The sequence below is a fragment of the Chinchilla lanigera genome, unplaced genomic scaffold (genome assembly GCF_000276665.1).
Source record: "Chinchilla lanigera isolate Chin_1 unplaced genomic scaffold, ChiLan1.0 scaffold00067, whole genome shotgun sequence".
Classification (NCBI taxonomy): Eukaryota; Metazoa; Chordata; class Mammalia; order Rodentia; family Chinchillidae; genus Chinchilla; species Chinchilla lanigera.
In genome coordinates this window covers 12409202-12421130 of record NW_004955468.1, presented here as the reverse complement: position 1 = coordinate 12421130, position 11929 = coordinate 12409202, and the positions used below count along the sequence as shown (strand labels likewise).

The 11929-nt window shown below is 41.9% G+C and overlaps 1 protein-coding gene and 1 long non-coding RNA gene across 5 annotated transcripts in view; one reads left to right on the top strand and one right to left on the bottom strand.

Annotated features, from left to right (window-relative positions):
• Positions 1–715: 715 nt before the first annotated feature.
• LOC106150236 lies at positions 716–9819 on the bottom strand. Its single transcript, XR_001236936.1, has 3 exons — positions 9783–9819; positions 2402–2705; positions 716–788 (listed from the first exon to the last, which is right to left on the bottom strand). It is a non-coding gene; the product is annotated as an uncharacterized LOC106150236 (long non-coding RNA).
• Positions 9820–9889: 70 nt separating this feature from the next.
• Cd48 (CD48 molecule) overlaps positions 9890–11929 on the top strand; it is a 12571-nt gene continuing 10531 nt past the window's right edge. The window contains exons 1-3 of one of the 4 annotated variants that reach the window (XM_005400215.2): positions 9890–10104; positions 10709–10867; positions 10996–11120. In XM_005400215.2, the coding sequence (XP_005400272.1) occupies positions 11045–11120 (76 nt within the window). In that variant the 5' untranslated portion in view covers positions 9890–10104; positions 10709–10867; positions 10996–11044. The remainder of the gene's footprint in view (positions 10105–10708; positions 10868–10995; positions 11121–11929) is intronic. The other 3 variants (XM_005400214.2, XM_013522521.1, XM_005400216.2) reach the window with 3 other exon arrangements.

Genomic DNA, 11929 nt, shown 5'->3' with positions numbered 1-11929 from the left:
ATCTGTCCACATACTAAAGACCCAAAGAATCCAACTGAGAGCCTAGATCCCACAGCAATGTCCTGCATGAGTCCAGCTGAAGACCTAGAGCCCATGACAATGCCCTTTATCCATCCAGCTGGAGGCCTATAGCCCACAACAGTGTTTCATGCAAGTCTGTTTCACGGATCTGTGCTGTGAAGGCCCAAAGGTCAGTGGTGGAAACTAGAAAGTCTGTGCCAGTGGGATGAAGGATCTGTGCCAGTAGGCTGAGGGATCTGTACTAGAGCCAGGAAGCAACACTCAAAGTAGGGACCAGAGCTCCCCCACCAAAAGTACCTTAGCAATCCTCAGGGACAAAGAGGTCCCGAGCTCCTCTGATGATAACAGCTGAGTTCATATCAGGAAAGCCAGCATGACAAACTTCTCCTGGAAATTGAACAGCACACCATTTTCCCCTCCAGAGCCAGGAAGCAATGCTCAAAGTAAGGACCAGAGCTCCCACAAAGTGAACTGCAGCCATTCTCAGTGACAACAAGGTCCCAAGCTCCTTCAACAGTGAGAACAACCAAGTTCATATCAGGAAAGCCAGCATGACAAGCTCCTCCAGGAGAACCAAGAGCCCCCTTTCTTCTTCTCCAGTTCTCCTTTTTAATGTTATTGGCAACAGTCCTCAGGTGGGCCTTCCACACCCAGCAACACACTTATTCAGTTTAGCTGGGTGTTACAAATTCACCACCAGTTGTCAATCCATCACACCAATCAAGTTCTCAATGAAGTTGAACCATCACAGTGATATTTTCCCCTTTCTGCCAAAACATAAATGAAGTTTTCTAACATAGATTTCAGAGAAAGCCAATCAACTTAAAGAAACAATAGAATTTCAAATAACTCAGTTATAAAATATCACCCATCAAAACTGTATACCTCATGTAACATCTCTAGCACCTTCAACCTCCAGTATCTGGTCAGACTGTTTGGAATCTACTTATTTTTAACAGTGCCATTTCATGCATCAGCTTTCTCTCCCCACCCCCATCCTTTTGGGGGTATATCTTCTCTCATTTCTTTTAGGAAGCATTTTGGGCTTGGTTTCTAGCTTTGTGTTAAGGGGTTTACTAGGTAAGCTGTGGTCTTTTTCTCTGATCTGTCGTGGTTTTCACTTTGGGCATCCCACAGTGGTATCCCCGCATAAATACTTGCTGGCTTTGACTAGCCCAGTCCAGCCCAGAAGTTGCTCTTTCCTCTTCTTCAAACTGTTTGCCATATTTGTTAAAAATATGACGTTTGTTCTGCCTCATTTCTTATTTTTTAACCCAATGCAAACTGATGTTTCTCCCATAATTTATTCAAAATTGAGAACTTATTAACTCCAATGGAAATTTGGTTCCTTCTGAATATACAGTAATAGATAGGAATGCATGCTTCTTATAAAAAATCAAATAAGAGTTGGGTGTTGTGGAACACACCTTAATCCCAGCACTCAGAGGCTGAAGCAGGAGGGTCACTATAAGTTTGAGGCCAGCCTGGAATACACAGTGAGTTCAAAGCAAGCCTGAGCTACATAGTGAGACTCTGTCTCAAACAAAACAAAACAAAACAAGTAAGAATAAAAGTTAAAAGCTTTACTCAAGCCTATGCAGTGTTGCATGCCTGCAATCCCAGCTATTTAGGAGCCTGAAACAGGAGAATCATAAGTTTGATGCCAGTCTGGACAATTTGGCAACATAGCAAGATTTTATCTCAAAACTGAAAAATAAAAAATGAGCTGGTGGTATTGGTCAGTGGTAGAGCACCCCTGGGTTTGATCCACAAAAAGTAGTATTAAATTAAGTTTAATTTAATTTAAAAGAGCTCCATTCAAATTCTTCAGCCCCTATTTTCTAATTTCATATCAATTCTTTCAGATCTATTTATGTGCATATGTAGCCATAATAAATAGAACCTTCACCACATCACAATTTTAGCAAAAATAGGAGTCCACCACATGTATTTATCTACAGTTTTTCCTTAGCAGTCTATTACAAATATCCCTTTAAGAGGAGTCAAAAGTTCTTTTAAAATTCTAAAAGGAATCTAAAATATATCAAAAATCAATATTCTGTTCTATCTATTACCACAGCTCCATATTCCTCCACAGTATGTTTATACCCTAATTTATTCATCCAAATTTCTATGGATTGGTATATGTGAGTTATTTCCAACTCCTTTCATTATAAGTCATATTGTATTGACTATTATGTATACATCATTATATTTTTTCAAGAGTATCCTAATAGTACAAGTCATCCTTGTACAATTATATCAGTACTGTAGGTGATAATTAACTGTGGTGTCAACTTGAATAAGAAATGTTTAGCAGATTAGTTTAGTACATTTCTGGGTGTGTAAATGATTGACTTACTAAAAACAGAAGACTCACCCTAGGTGTGGGTGGCACCAGCCAACAGGCTTGCAGCCCAGATGCAATAAAAAGGGAAAAAAGAAGGAAGTCTTGCCTCTGTTTCTTGGGAAGAGCTCCAGCCTTCACCATTGCATTTGAACATACATCTGCAGGCTTCCAGTACAGACTGTCCAGCTTCCTGGTGTAGACCACAAAACTCTGCAGTGAGCTCCAGAGCTTCCACTTTCAACTGCCTCCTTCAACTCTGCAGCCTGCAGATGGCCCGTTCTTCTACCCTTGACTCTGCAGGCAGCCATTGCAAGCCTGCCTTGTAAAGATATATCTACAGAGAGAGAGATATAGATATACATATGTCATACATTAAATCTGTTCTTGTAGTAACTCTGATACACAATATACAGATTTTTATAAGTAAAACAGTATCAAAGGTGTCATACAGTTACAAATTTTTATAAGGAACACTAAATTTCCCTCCAAGATGACTGCATCAATTTATACTCGCATTAATAGCACAAGTGTTTGGTTTCCATCTTTTTGTTATCATTGGAATCTATCAAATAAACTATTTTTTCCAATTTGATAGACAATATAATCATTTTTGTTTAATTTGCGTTTCCCTGATTTCTAGTATGAATGAACATTTTTTCATACATTTCTTACGTATTTTCTTATTCTTGTCCTATAAATTAACTGCATAGTTTGCAATGGACACAGCATCATGGCCTTTGCATATGTCCTTTCGGCAACATTTGGTATTGTTAGCATCTCTATTCTTCAAGGTCTTTTATTTCCTCTTGACTTCTTTCCAAGTGCTCTAATTTTCTTCCCACTTTTCAAGGAAGTCTTTGTCAGTTTCATTTGCATGTGACCCTTCCTTTGCTCGCTCAAAAGTTGTTTTTACCAGGGGATTTCCCTCCTAAACCCCTTTCACTTCACATGTTCTTTCTAAATGATACCTCTCTAGAACATGTACACAGATGGCATTGAGATGGAAGAGAAGGGTCCAACACTCTCCAAGAGGTGTTTTAAATAATTTTTTCTTTCTTTTCTCTGTGACAGCTCCAAATATCCCGCAGCTGGCCACAACCATGTCAGATACCCTAAGGCCTTGCTGGGAAACATTTGCTTTGGTTGCAGCAAGCTTTGGTCATGAGTCCATCCCAGGAGACTCTGCCCTAGATTTTCTCTGAATGACTCAGTCACCCTGCAGCTATGCGTAGCGAGGTCCTCAAAGAGCACTTCCTCTTATTCAGGACAAAACAGAAATTCTGAAATTGCATGTGTGCGTGAGCTCTGCTTTTTTCCTTTATATAGGACAAAGCAACTTCTCCTATTCCTTTAGTGGGTCAGTGAATGTATTTTCCCCCTCCGCTGCAGCATAAGTCCTAATAAAGCCTCTGCAAGGTGCCATACTTTTGCCTACTCATGATTGCTATCTCCATAAGAGTAGGCTAAGCTGACAATGCTAACATTTGGCTTCTAATGCTGAAAGTGGCCAGCAGCCAGGACTGGTGACACAAAGGGTGACTACCATCTCCATTGCTGGAGAGCAATGGATAATTGCTGGCAGCTGTCATCTCTGGTCACCAGCAAAAGTCCCCAAGCGCAGCTGGTAGTTGCTGATGTTAGCTGCCAGTATAGTGCTGGGGGATTACTAACCTTAAAAGCCAATAACCCTTAACATTTAGAGCTTGGAGCTGTTAACCATAAAGAGCTACACTTAGCATATTTGTGACTTCTGTCCAAATTGTTCCTCAGCCAGCTGGTGTCAGCATGCCTTCAACCCTAATTTGTATGCCAGTTATTCAAATATCTGGTACATAGTTCAGATGTTTCCCTTGAACCTCAGACACGTTCATCCGCATCTTAGATGTATTAAATGTAACACACCCAAAATGGAGTTTATCATCTTCCATGTCCTTTTGTGGTCTTTATTTTTTCAACTGATGTGATCACCAAAGCCAGAAACCAGACTCTTTTTCCTGGTCACTCTACCCTCTCATACAACCAGGTATCAAGCTTTGCTCATTCTGACCCTGACCCTTCATACATCACCCCTGCCTCGTGAAGTCCTTTGTTATAGCTTAGCAGGCTTTCTTTCAGTAGCCTTATGTCACGTTGCTTCTATTCTCTTTCTACTTTTCATCAGTGTGCTATTTCTAACTTCTAAGTTTACAAGCCTTCAGAATCAAGTCTAGGTTGTTATTCATGTGCATTGAACCCTTAGCAGTCTGACCCTGGTTTTCTTATATGACATTTATTTCAGTCGCACTAAAATATCCTCATTTTCTGGAACTAGCAAAGTTCTTTTACTTCTCAGATTTTACACATATTCATCCTATATAATGCATTTTCCTTTTTATCAAGGATCCATATGTATCTGCTTATCTCCCAAGAGCCTGCTGTGATCAGTTTGGATTAGACGTCCTTTCTCTGTGACCCAAGATCCTCATTTCACAGTCACTTCTCTGTGGCAACTAACTTCTCTGTTTCCTCCATGAGTTGCACGACAGCAGGATTGTGGCTTTCATTGCTACATCTCCAGATGCAGCTGAAGAAATATTCAACAGTTTTGTTTTGTTTTGGTACCTGGAATCAAATGCAGGACCTTCCTTGCACTTGCCAGGCAGGTGTTTGTGTTGCTGAGCTATATCCCTGGCCCTCAACAGCTTGAATGAAAGGGAGGTAGGAAGGAGAAAGAAGAGAAGAGGAAAAGAGAATCTCACTTCCATCCCTTCTAAAATGGCTCTCATTTGGGTCAGAATTGCTAAAAACCACACAATAGTTAAATGCTATGGACAAATTTTTGCTAGTCTAGGTACAGTTTTGAAATACTTTCTTTTGTTTTTTGAAACACCAATTTCTCTTAGATTTCCTTCTATCCAACCAAACCATTTCTTTTTCCTCTTCTGGATTCATTTCTTCTGATATCCTTTGAAATGGTAGGTTACCTTAGGGATACTGTCCTGGGTCCCTTTGTTGTTTAGTCTCTGTGGAAATGGCCTCCAAAGCTGAAGCTTACTCAAGGACCTGAGGTATTATACTGCCCCCTACTGGAACCAATAGGAGTCTGGATAGCAACAGCAGTGCCCTTATGTTTCTCTTATGCTTATCCTCTAAGAGAAGGTGAACCTTTTAGAGACGAGTGCCCATACATAATTTATTGCACTTATTTACTACAAGGTGCCAACACTGCGATTAAACCTGAATGCTGAGGCTTCAGTTTAGAAGAAACAACTCACACAATAACAACTTTTGTCTTAAGAGAAAAACAAATTACATGTGTGCCATAGGTTCACCACCAGAGTTCACCACCAGAGTTCTCAACTCTGAAGCCTGGAGGGGGCATCCTATTTGGGAGAGACTGCGTTCCTATCTTTGCTCCCATTGTTTTGGGCAGAATTTATTGGAATGAGTTGGCCTTCTATAACTCTTCTGCACTTCTAAATCTGTGAGATTTATAGCCCCTACTTAACCTCTTCTATTCTCAGCTCAGTACCAAAGTCCTCCTTGAACATTTTTATGCTACTCAGAGCTCCATCTTCTCCACATCTCTAATTTTGGGCTGGTTTGACTCTACCGTATTGTTTCCTGTGTGTTCACCCTTTCTGGAGGCATACTACAGACTCCTTGATGCCCAGGCCCTTGGCAGCCCCTGAGGCTTTGCACACGGTAGTTAGGCATGCCAGCTTTAGTATGAAACAGATGTATGCTTGAATTTTGATCCTGCCCCTAATCAGCTGAGTGTCTTTGCACAAGCTACTTGACATCCTTGAATCTCTGTTTCCCCTGCTGTAAAATGTAAATGGTGTTTATAGGTGACCTCATGGGGATGTTGGAAGTGAAGTGAGATAATGTAGATAAAAAGTCCAGGCAAGTACCTGACTTAGTAGAGAAAAGCTGTCATTATTATCACCTTGTGTAAGGCAGGCAGACAGTAGAGCACCCACCACATCAGACACTTGGAGAAGACCAGATTTTAATTCATGTAAGACTTGCTGATTTGTACGTCTTCACTTCTGGGGTCTTCACAGCCCTCCTCCAGGGACTTAACCAGGATTTTGCCAACTGCTTTACCCACTGCAAGGGTGAGGGAGCATCCTGGTCCTTTACCTGTTACTTCACCCACACTTGTCTTGCATCTGTTCAGAGGCCTAAAACCCTCAGAGTGGGTGTTCAGTGTGCCAGTGGCTGCTGCTGCCTTGGGGGCAGGAGAAAGCACCCTTGGATTAAGTTTGAATTCCATTCTTTTAACCACATCACATGGACATCAACTCACCACACCTATGAAGACCTTTTAGAATTATATGGGATTCTTTTTATTTCTCATGACAACCTGCAAGGAAGAGATATGTTTCCCATTTCTTTCTTGGGTATAGACAGACTGAAAGCAGTGATATATTTTTTTAAAGTGACATGTTTTGTTGGTCCAAAATAAATCCTGTGGGTATTATTTTCTTAAGATGGTAGAGAAGGTAGAATCTGTACAATCAGACAGACCCCCCCCCCCGCCTTTTTTTTGGTACCAGGAATCAAACTCAGGACCTTGCGCTTGCCAAGCAGGCACTGTGCCATTGAGCTACATCTCCAGCAGACCATACGTTTCATACAGATCAAAACAGCCTTCTCCAAGCTGCTGACACATAACTCAATATATCCGCAGGGTCCAAACATAGGTCCCCAGTGGGCTGCTTACACAGATCCTGGCTCAATGCCTCTAGGCAACCTCTAGCACTGGCAGATTTGTTTTTCCTTCCCTCAGGCTTTGTCCTTCATTCAGCCTGCCCGTCTCTCTAAAAGAACCTCTAACCTGAGCCAGGGCTGGTAGTGCACACCTGTAATCCCAGCACTCTAGGAGGCTGAGGCAGGGGGATCATAAGTTTGAACCCAGGCTGAGCAAATAAATGATTTAATGAGACCCTGTCTTAAAACTAAGAAAAGGCTAGGGACTATAGGGGTAGGGACAGGGCTGGTGTTTTGTGCACACAAAAATCTCCCATAGTGAACACATTAATCTCTACTACTGATATATAATATTAAACAATGTGGTGAGGAAAAAAAAAAAAAACAGTTTACAAACAGGGTTGGGGATGTAACTTAATGAAGGCTCTGGATTCAAAATCCAGTCCTAGAAAAAAAAAAAGGGCCTGAAACTCCTTCACTTCTCATTTACCCCACCTTGAGCATTCTCCATTCCAGCTGCTCAGAAAGTCAGCACTTGAGGGCCTCTGGAAATTCACAATGCAACTACAAGTGAGACACAATCTACATGTCCAGTGAAAAGGAATGCTGAAGTTTACTGTATGAGTGCTAGCAAATATTAGCCTTCCATTCAATGTCTTGTTTTCAAAGAAAGTTTAACATCACAGAACTCTGCTCATTATGTAAATAACAAAAAAAACGCATTTAAAATACATATGCCAAAAAAAAATCAAATACATATGCCATAGGATCCCAGTTATTCAAATCTATGTGTATAAGTATAGAAAAGCACACGAGGAGGAATACTCTATACCGGAAAGCTAACAGTGCTTTTTTTCTGGACCAGATGGTTTACTTTTAACTTTCTATTTTTCATTTTTTCTTTGGTGAATTTTTCATAATATTCATGTACTCTTTTTAATTAGAAACTTTGTATAGCAGTTTGGTTTCCCCTAAGAGCCACACACACCTTTTATGAAGTAATAAGAGCAAGATTTCAAGGGAAACTGGAAACAGTGAGCCTAGAGCAATAGAGGTGATTCTGGAAGGATGTCTATAAAAGCTAAAGCTTGAGCTGCTTTGGAAGAATGGTGAGCCAGCCTACTAGAAACGGGGAAAGAGTATTTCAGAAAGAGGAGAATGGAAGTCCAAAGCCAGGAGACAGGAAAGAAAAAGTAGCTGTGAAATTGGCACTGCAAAGTAGAACTTTAAAAGTTAGGGTTTTTTTTTTTAAATTTTATAGATAAATAACTTCTCCAAACCTCCTCTAGCTGAGACATAGCTTCCTTTCCGAGATGGTGATTGGAGGCAAATGGGCTCCATCTCCTCAGAGCTGGCTTTGAATAAATCTGTTTCCCTTTTCTTTCTTCTTTCTTTCTTTCTCTCTCTCTCTCTTTCTCCCGCTCTTTCTTTCTTTGTTCTTTCCTTTTTTCTCTTTCTTTCTCCCTTTCTTTCTCTTTCTTTTTTTCTTTTTCTCTCTTTCTTCCTTTTTTTTCTTTCTTTCTTTCTCTTTCTCCCTTTCTTTCTCTTTTTTTCTTTTTCTCTCCTTCTCCCTTTTTTCTTTCTTTCTCTTTCTCCCTCTCTTTCTCCCTTTTTTTTTCTTTCTTTCTTTCTCTCTTTCTCTTTCTCCCTCTCTTTCTCCCTTTTAAGGAAAATAAATGGCCCTTTTTGATTTGGTCTGAAGCCAGCAAACAAAGCTGAGAGTATGAACCAAAGTATCTGGCGACAGCTGGAGCATGGAACCACATTCCAGAAGACAGGGGCCAGACCTGTAACCTTGGCATTCACACGGACACCCACCTAGCATAGAGTGGGCACTGGTGTGTATTTATAGCATGACCAGGCAAAATGAGGATAACCTGTGGAGAAGGACATTCTTCAGTTACTCTTACAATGTATTGCCTCAGGCCCGACCAAGCCATGATTGTTGGGTTCTGGAGGAAGTCTAGCAAAAACATTGAAAGCCCCAGCGGCAACACTAGATGCTTTCCTGAGGTATGTCCCAAGGAATGATGACATGATGGCTGACTAGTCAAGTCTCATTCTTATGATAATTGAGTTGTATTGTCCTTGCTAAAACAGTTGATATACTCCCATTCCTCTGCTGCCTCCTTTGTTCTTGCACAATAAAAGTTTGTTGAAAATGTTAATGGGGTTTCAGTCCTAGAGGCTGCTAGCCCCCTCATCCCAGAATTATGCCTTTCTTGTTTTCTTTTTTCTTACTTTTCTATTCATCTGCGGGTACTTCGTACTTGGGACCTGTTCACCTTGGACAGAAATGGATTATTAATCTGACAGTAACCCATGTGGGCATTTTCATTCATACCTTCCCTCATCACCCCAGCGCTATGGGACCCTCTTTCAAATCACACATATTTTAGAAGGGAGACAACTTCAAATCATCATTTGATATCTCCTTCTATTCTTAACTCAGATTCTTAGACCAGCCTACCTCTAGGGAGATTAATTCAGGGAGTTGGGTAATAAGTCTTAGGGCCTGGGATGCTTTGGGGTTCATGGTCCTGAGCACAGTCAGGGGGAAGGCTTGGGAGAGTGTGCAGCAGACCAGAGAGAGAGGGTGGAATGGCCTTAACAAAGCCTCCTTTCTCCCCACTTCGCAGTGAGGCTTATCTCATTGAGGTGCCTCCTTCTAGACTGCTTTGAGATGATTGCAGGTCTTTCAGCCCCACTCACTTACCTTCTGAAGAGCTCAATGCTGCCCCCTCTCCCTCTTCCCCTTTCCTGAGAAGACTGGAGATGGGCGGGGAAATGATTTCTCAGAGGTTGTGGGGTTCACTTCCTTCCTTCATTTTATCTTTCTCATTTGACCCTGCCTTGTCCTCTCTTCCTTTTTTACAGTTTGCCTTGCAATCTCCCCACGATATCTCCCCTTCTACCTTGCTCCTTTGCTTCTGCTTCTGCTCCATTTCTTCTGGTCTTAAGGTTTGCTGGCACCCACACGGGAGGAAGAACCGCAGACAGGGTCGACAAGCAGAAGTGTGTCCTTGGCAAGTCTGACGGTGAGTCGCAATGACATACTTCTTGCCCACCTCACCGGGCTGCGGTGTGACTAGGAGTATGCGGTGTCTCACACAGTGTCAGCTGCTGAGCGGATCCAGTTCCCCTCTGCTGATCCTTTAAGGAAAGTGATTGTTTTCATCACAGATTTTAGACAGCAGTCATTTTATTGGTCACCTCCATTTTGAGAATCAGCAATGTCCCCAGTTCTGAAATGGTTTACAAATATGCTGGATCACGGACTGTGCTTTGGCTCCTGCCTCCCCCAGAAAGTCTTGGTGGGAAAATAACTAACTTGCATAGAGTCAATGAACTGGAATGAGGAATAGGCCTGACATTTCTGAGACCACAAGGTTAGGGAATCCATTCTTTAGGGCCAAGTAATTTCCTCTAATATTCAGTGGCTAACGGCTCAAATGCTGAATTTATCATAAAGGAAGAGAAAGTGGAGGAGGGAGATGTGGCATTAAGGCTGTATAAATCTGATTTCCCAGACTTTCTGCTCTGAATGAGATTTACCCACACCTGGACGGGCATTGGCTATCAGCCTCTGAGTTAATCAAAGCGATTCCTACCTTGGAACTGAAGTCATATATTCTCTACCAGGGTGTTTCTGATCATGAACCCCTGTGACTAATGTGGGTCTGTGATCCTTCTGAGAATTGGACGGAAGCTGTGGATCTTCTCCCCGCAAAAAGTGCTAATACATAGTAAAGAAAAAAAACAACTGTTCTGTTACCATGGTGCTCTCAGATGAAAAAAACTGTAAGACTTCCTGTTTTTGGTCTCTTCCCCCAACCCCCGCAAGGGTGCTAGATTTAAAGTAAAGTTCATTAGGTATTTTCCTCTAACCTTATTCATGAGTTCTCCTTTCGCCTTTGGTCGCTTTCTAGCGGAGCTGCTGGCTGTCTCTAGTGTTCCTGGGAAGCTCTGGAAAGTACCATGTGCTCCAGAAAATGGGAATGGTGTTCGGCTCTGGAACTACTACTGCTGCCTTTCCTAGTGACTGGCATTCCAGGTACTTTCCACTGACTGTGTGTGTGACAGTGCACAGAAGCCGTGGTCAGATGGGAAGGGGGACCTGGGCTGTGGCTCTGCTTTGCAAGTGGGGTCTGGTCTCCCGTTCTGATAACAGGGCTGGTGTAAAGTTGGGGAGTCTTCCTTAGAGTGGAGAATCAGGGTGTATGTGACAAAAACTGGACCTGGGGATATGGGGAAGTATTGTTCCAGACGGCTGCTGACACAGGCGGTGAAAGAATTTAGGGATATCTGTATGTTTGTATCTTCTGGGGAGAGACACAACATTAGCTCAGGGGAGGAAAGGATAGTTTTTTGTATTTACTTTTATTGTGTGCTGTTTTTAGTCTCCAGTGCAGTGTTTTATGACTGTCCAGTACAAGCTGGGCAGAAGTGTGTTGTCAGAGAAGTCTGGGTGCTGAGAACCTCAGCCTTCCTGTCACTGTGGGAAGTTTTCATTCTGTGGCTGCTGGCTTGCAACATTGTAGCTAAGTATTTTTGCATTTGAAATCTGATGAATCTCTACACTGGTAGTTGACACATTTTATGCTCACTCGTGTTGGGTTCCCTTAGGTGTTCTTTGACACCTCTGCATGTGCAAGGAGTCCTGTTCTGAGCCATGGTGAATGATCCTGTCATTATCCGAGAAATAGGTAAAAATTGTAGGAAAGGAAACTTGGAAACCATTGCCCTGTGTTGGGTCTCTAAATCATGCTCTGGAAAAAGGCTTAGGGTATTTCTGTATCAAAGAAACCTGGAAGTGTCTGCTTGGTTTTTTGTTTTTTTGTTTTTTTGTTTTTTTTCCGGTAC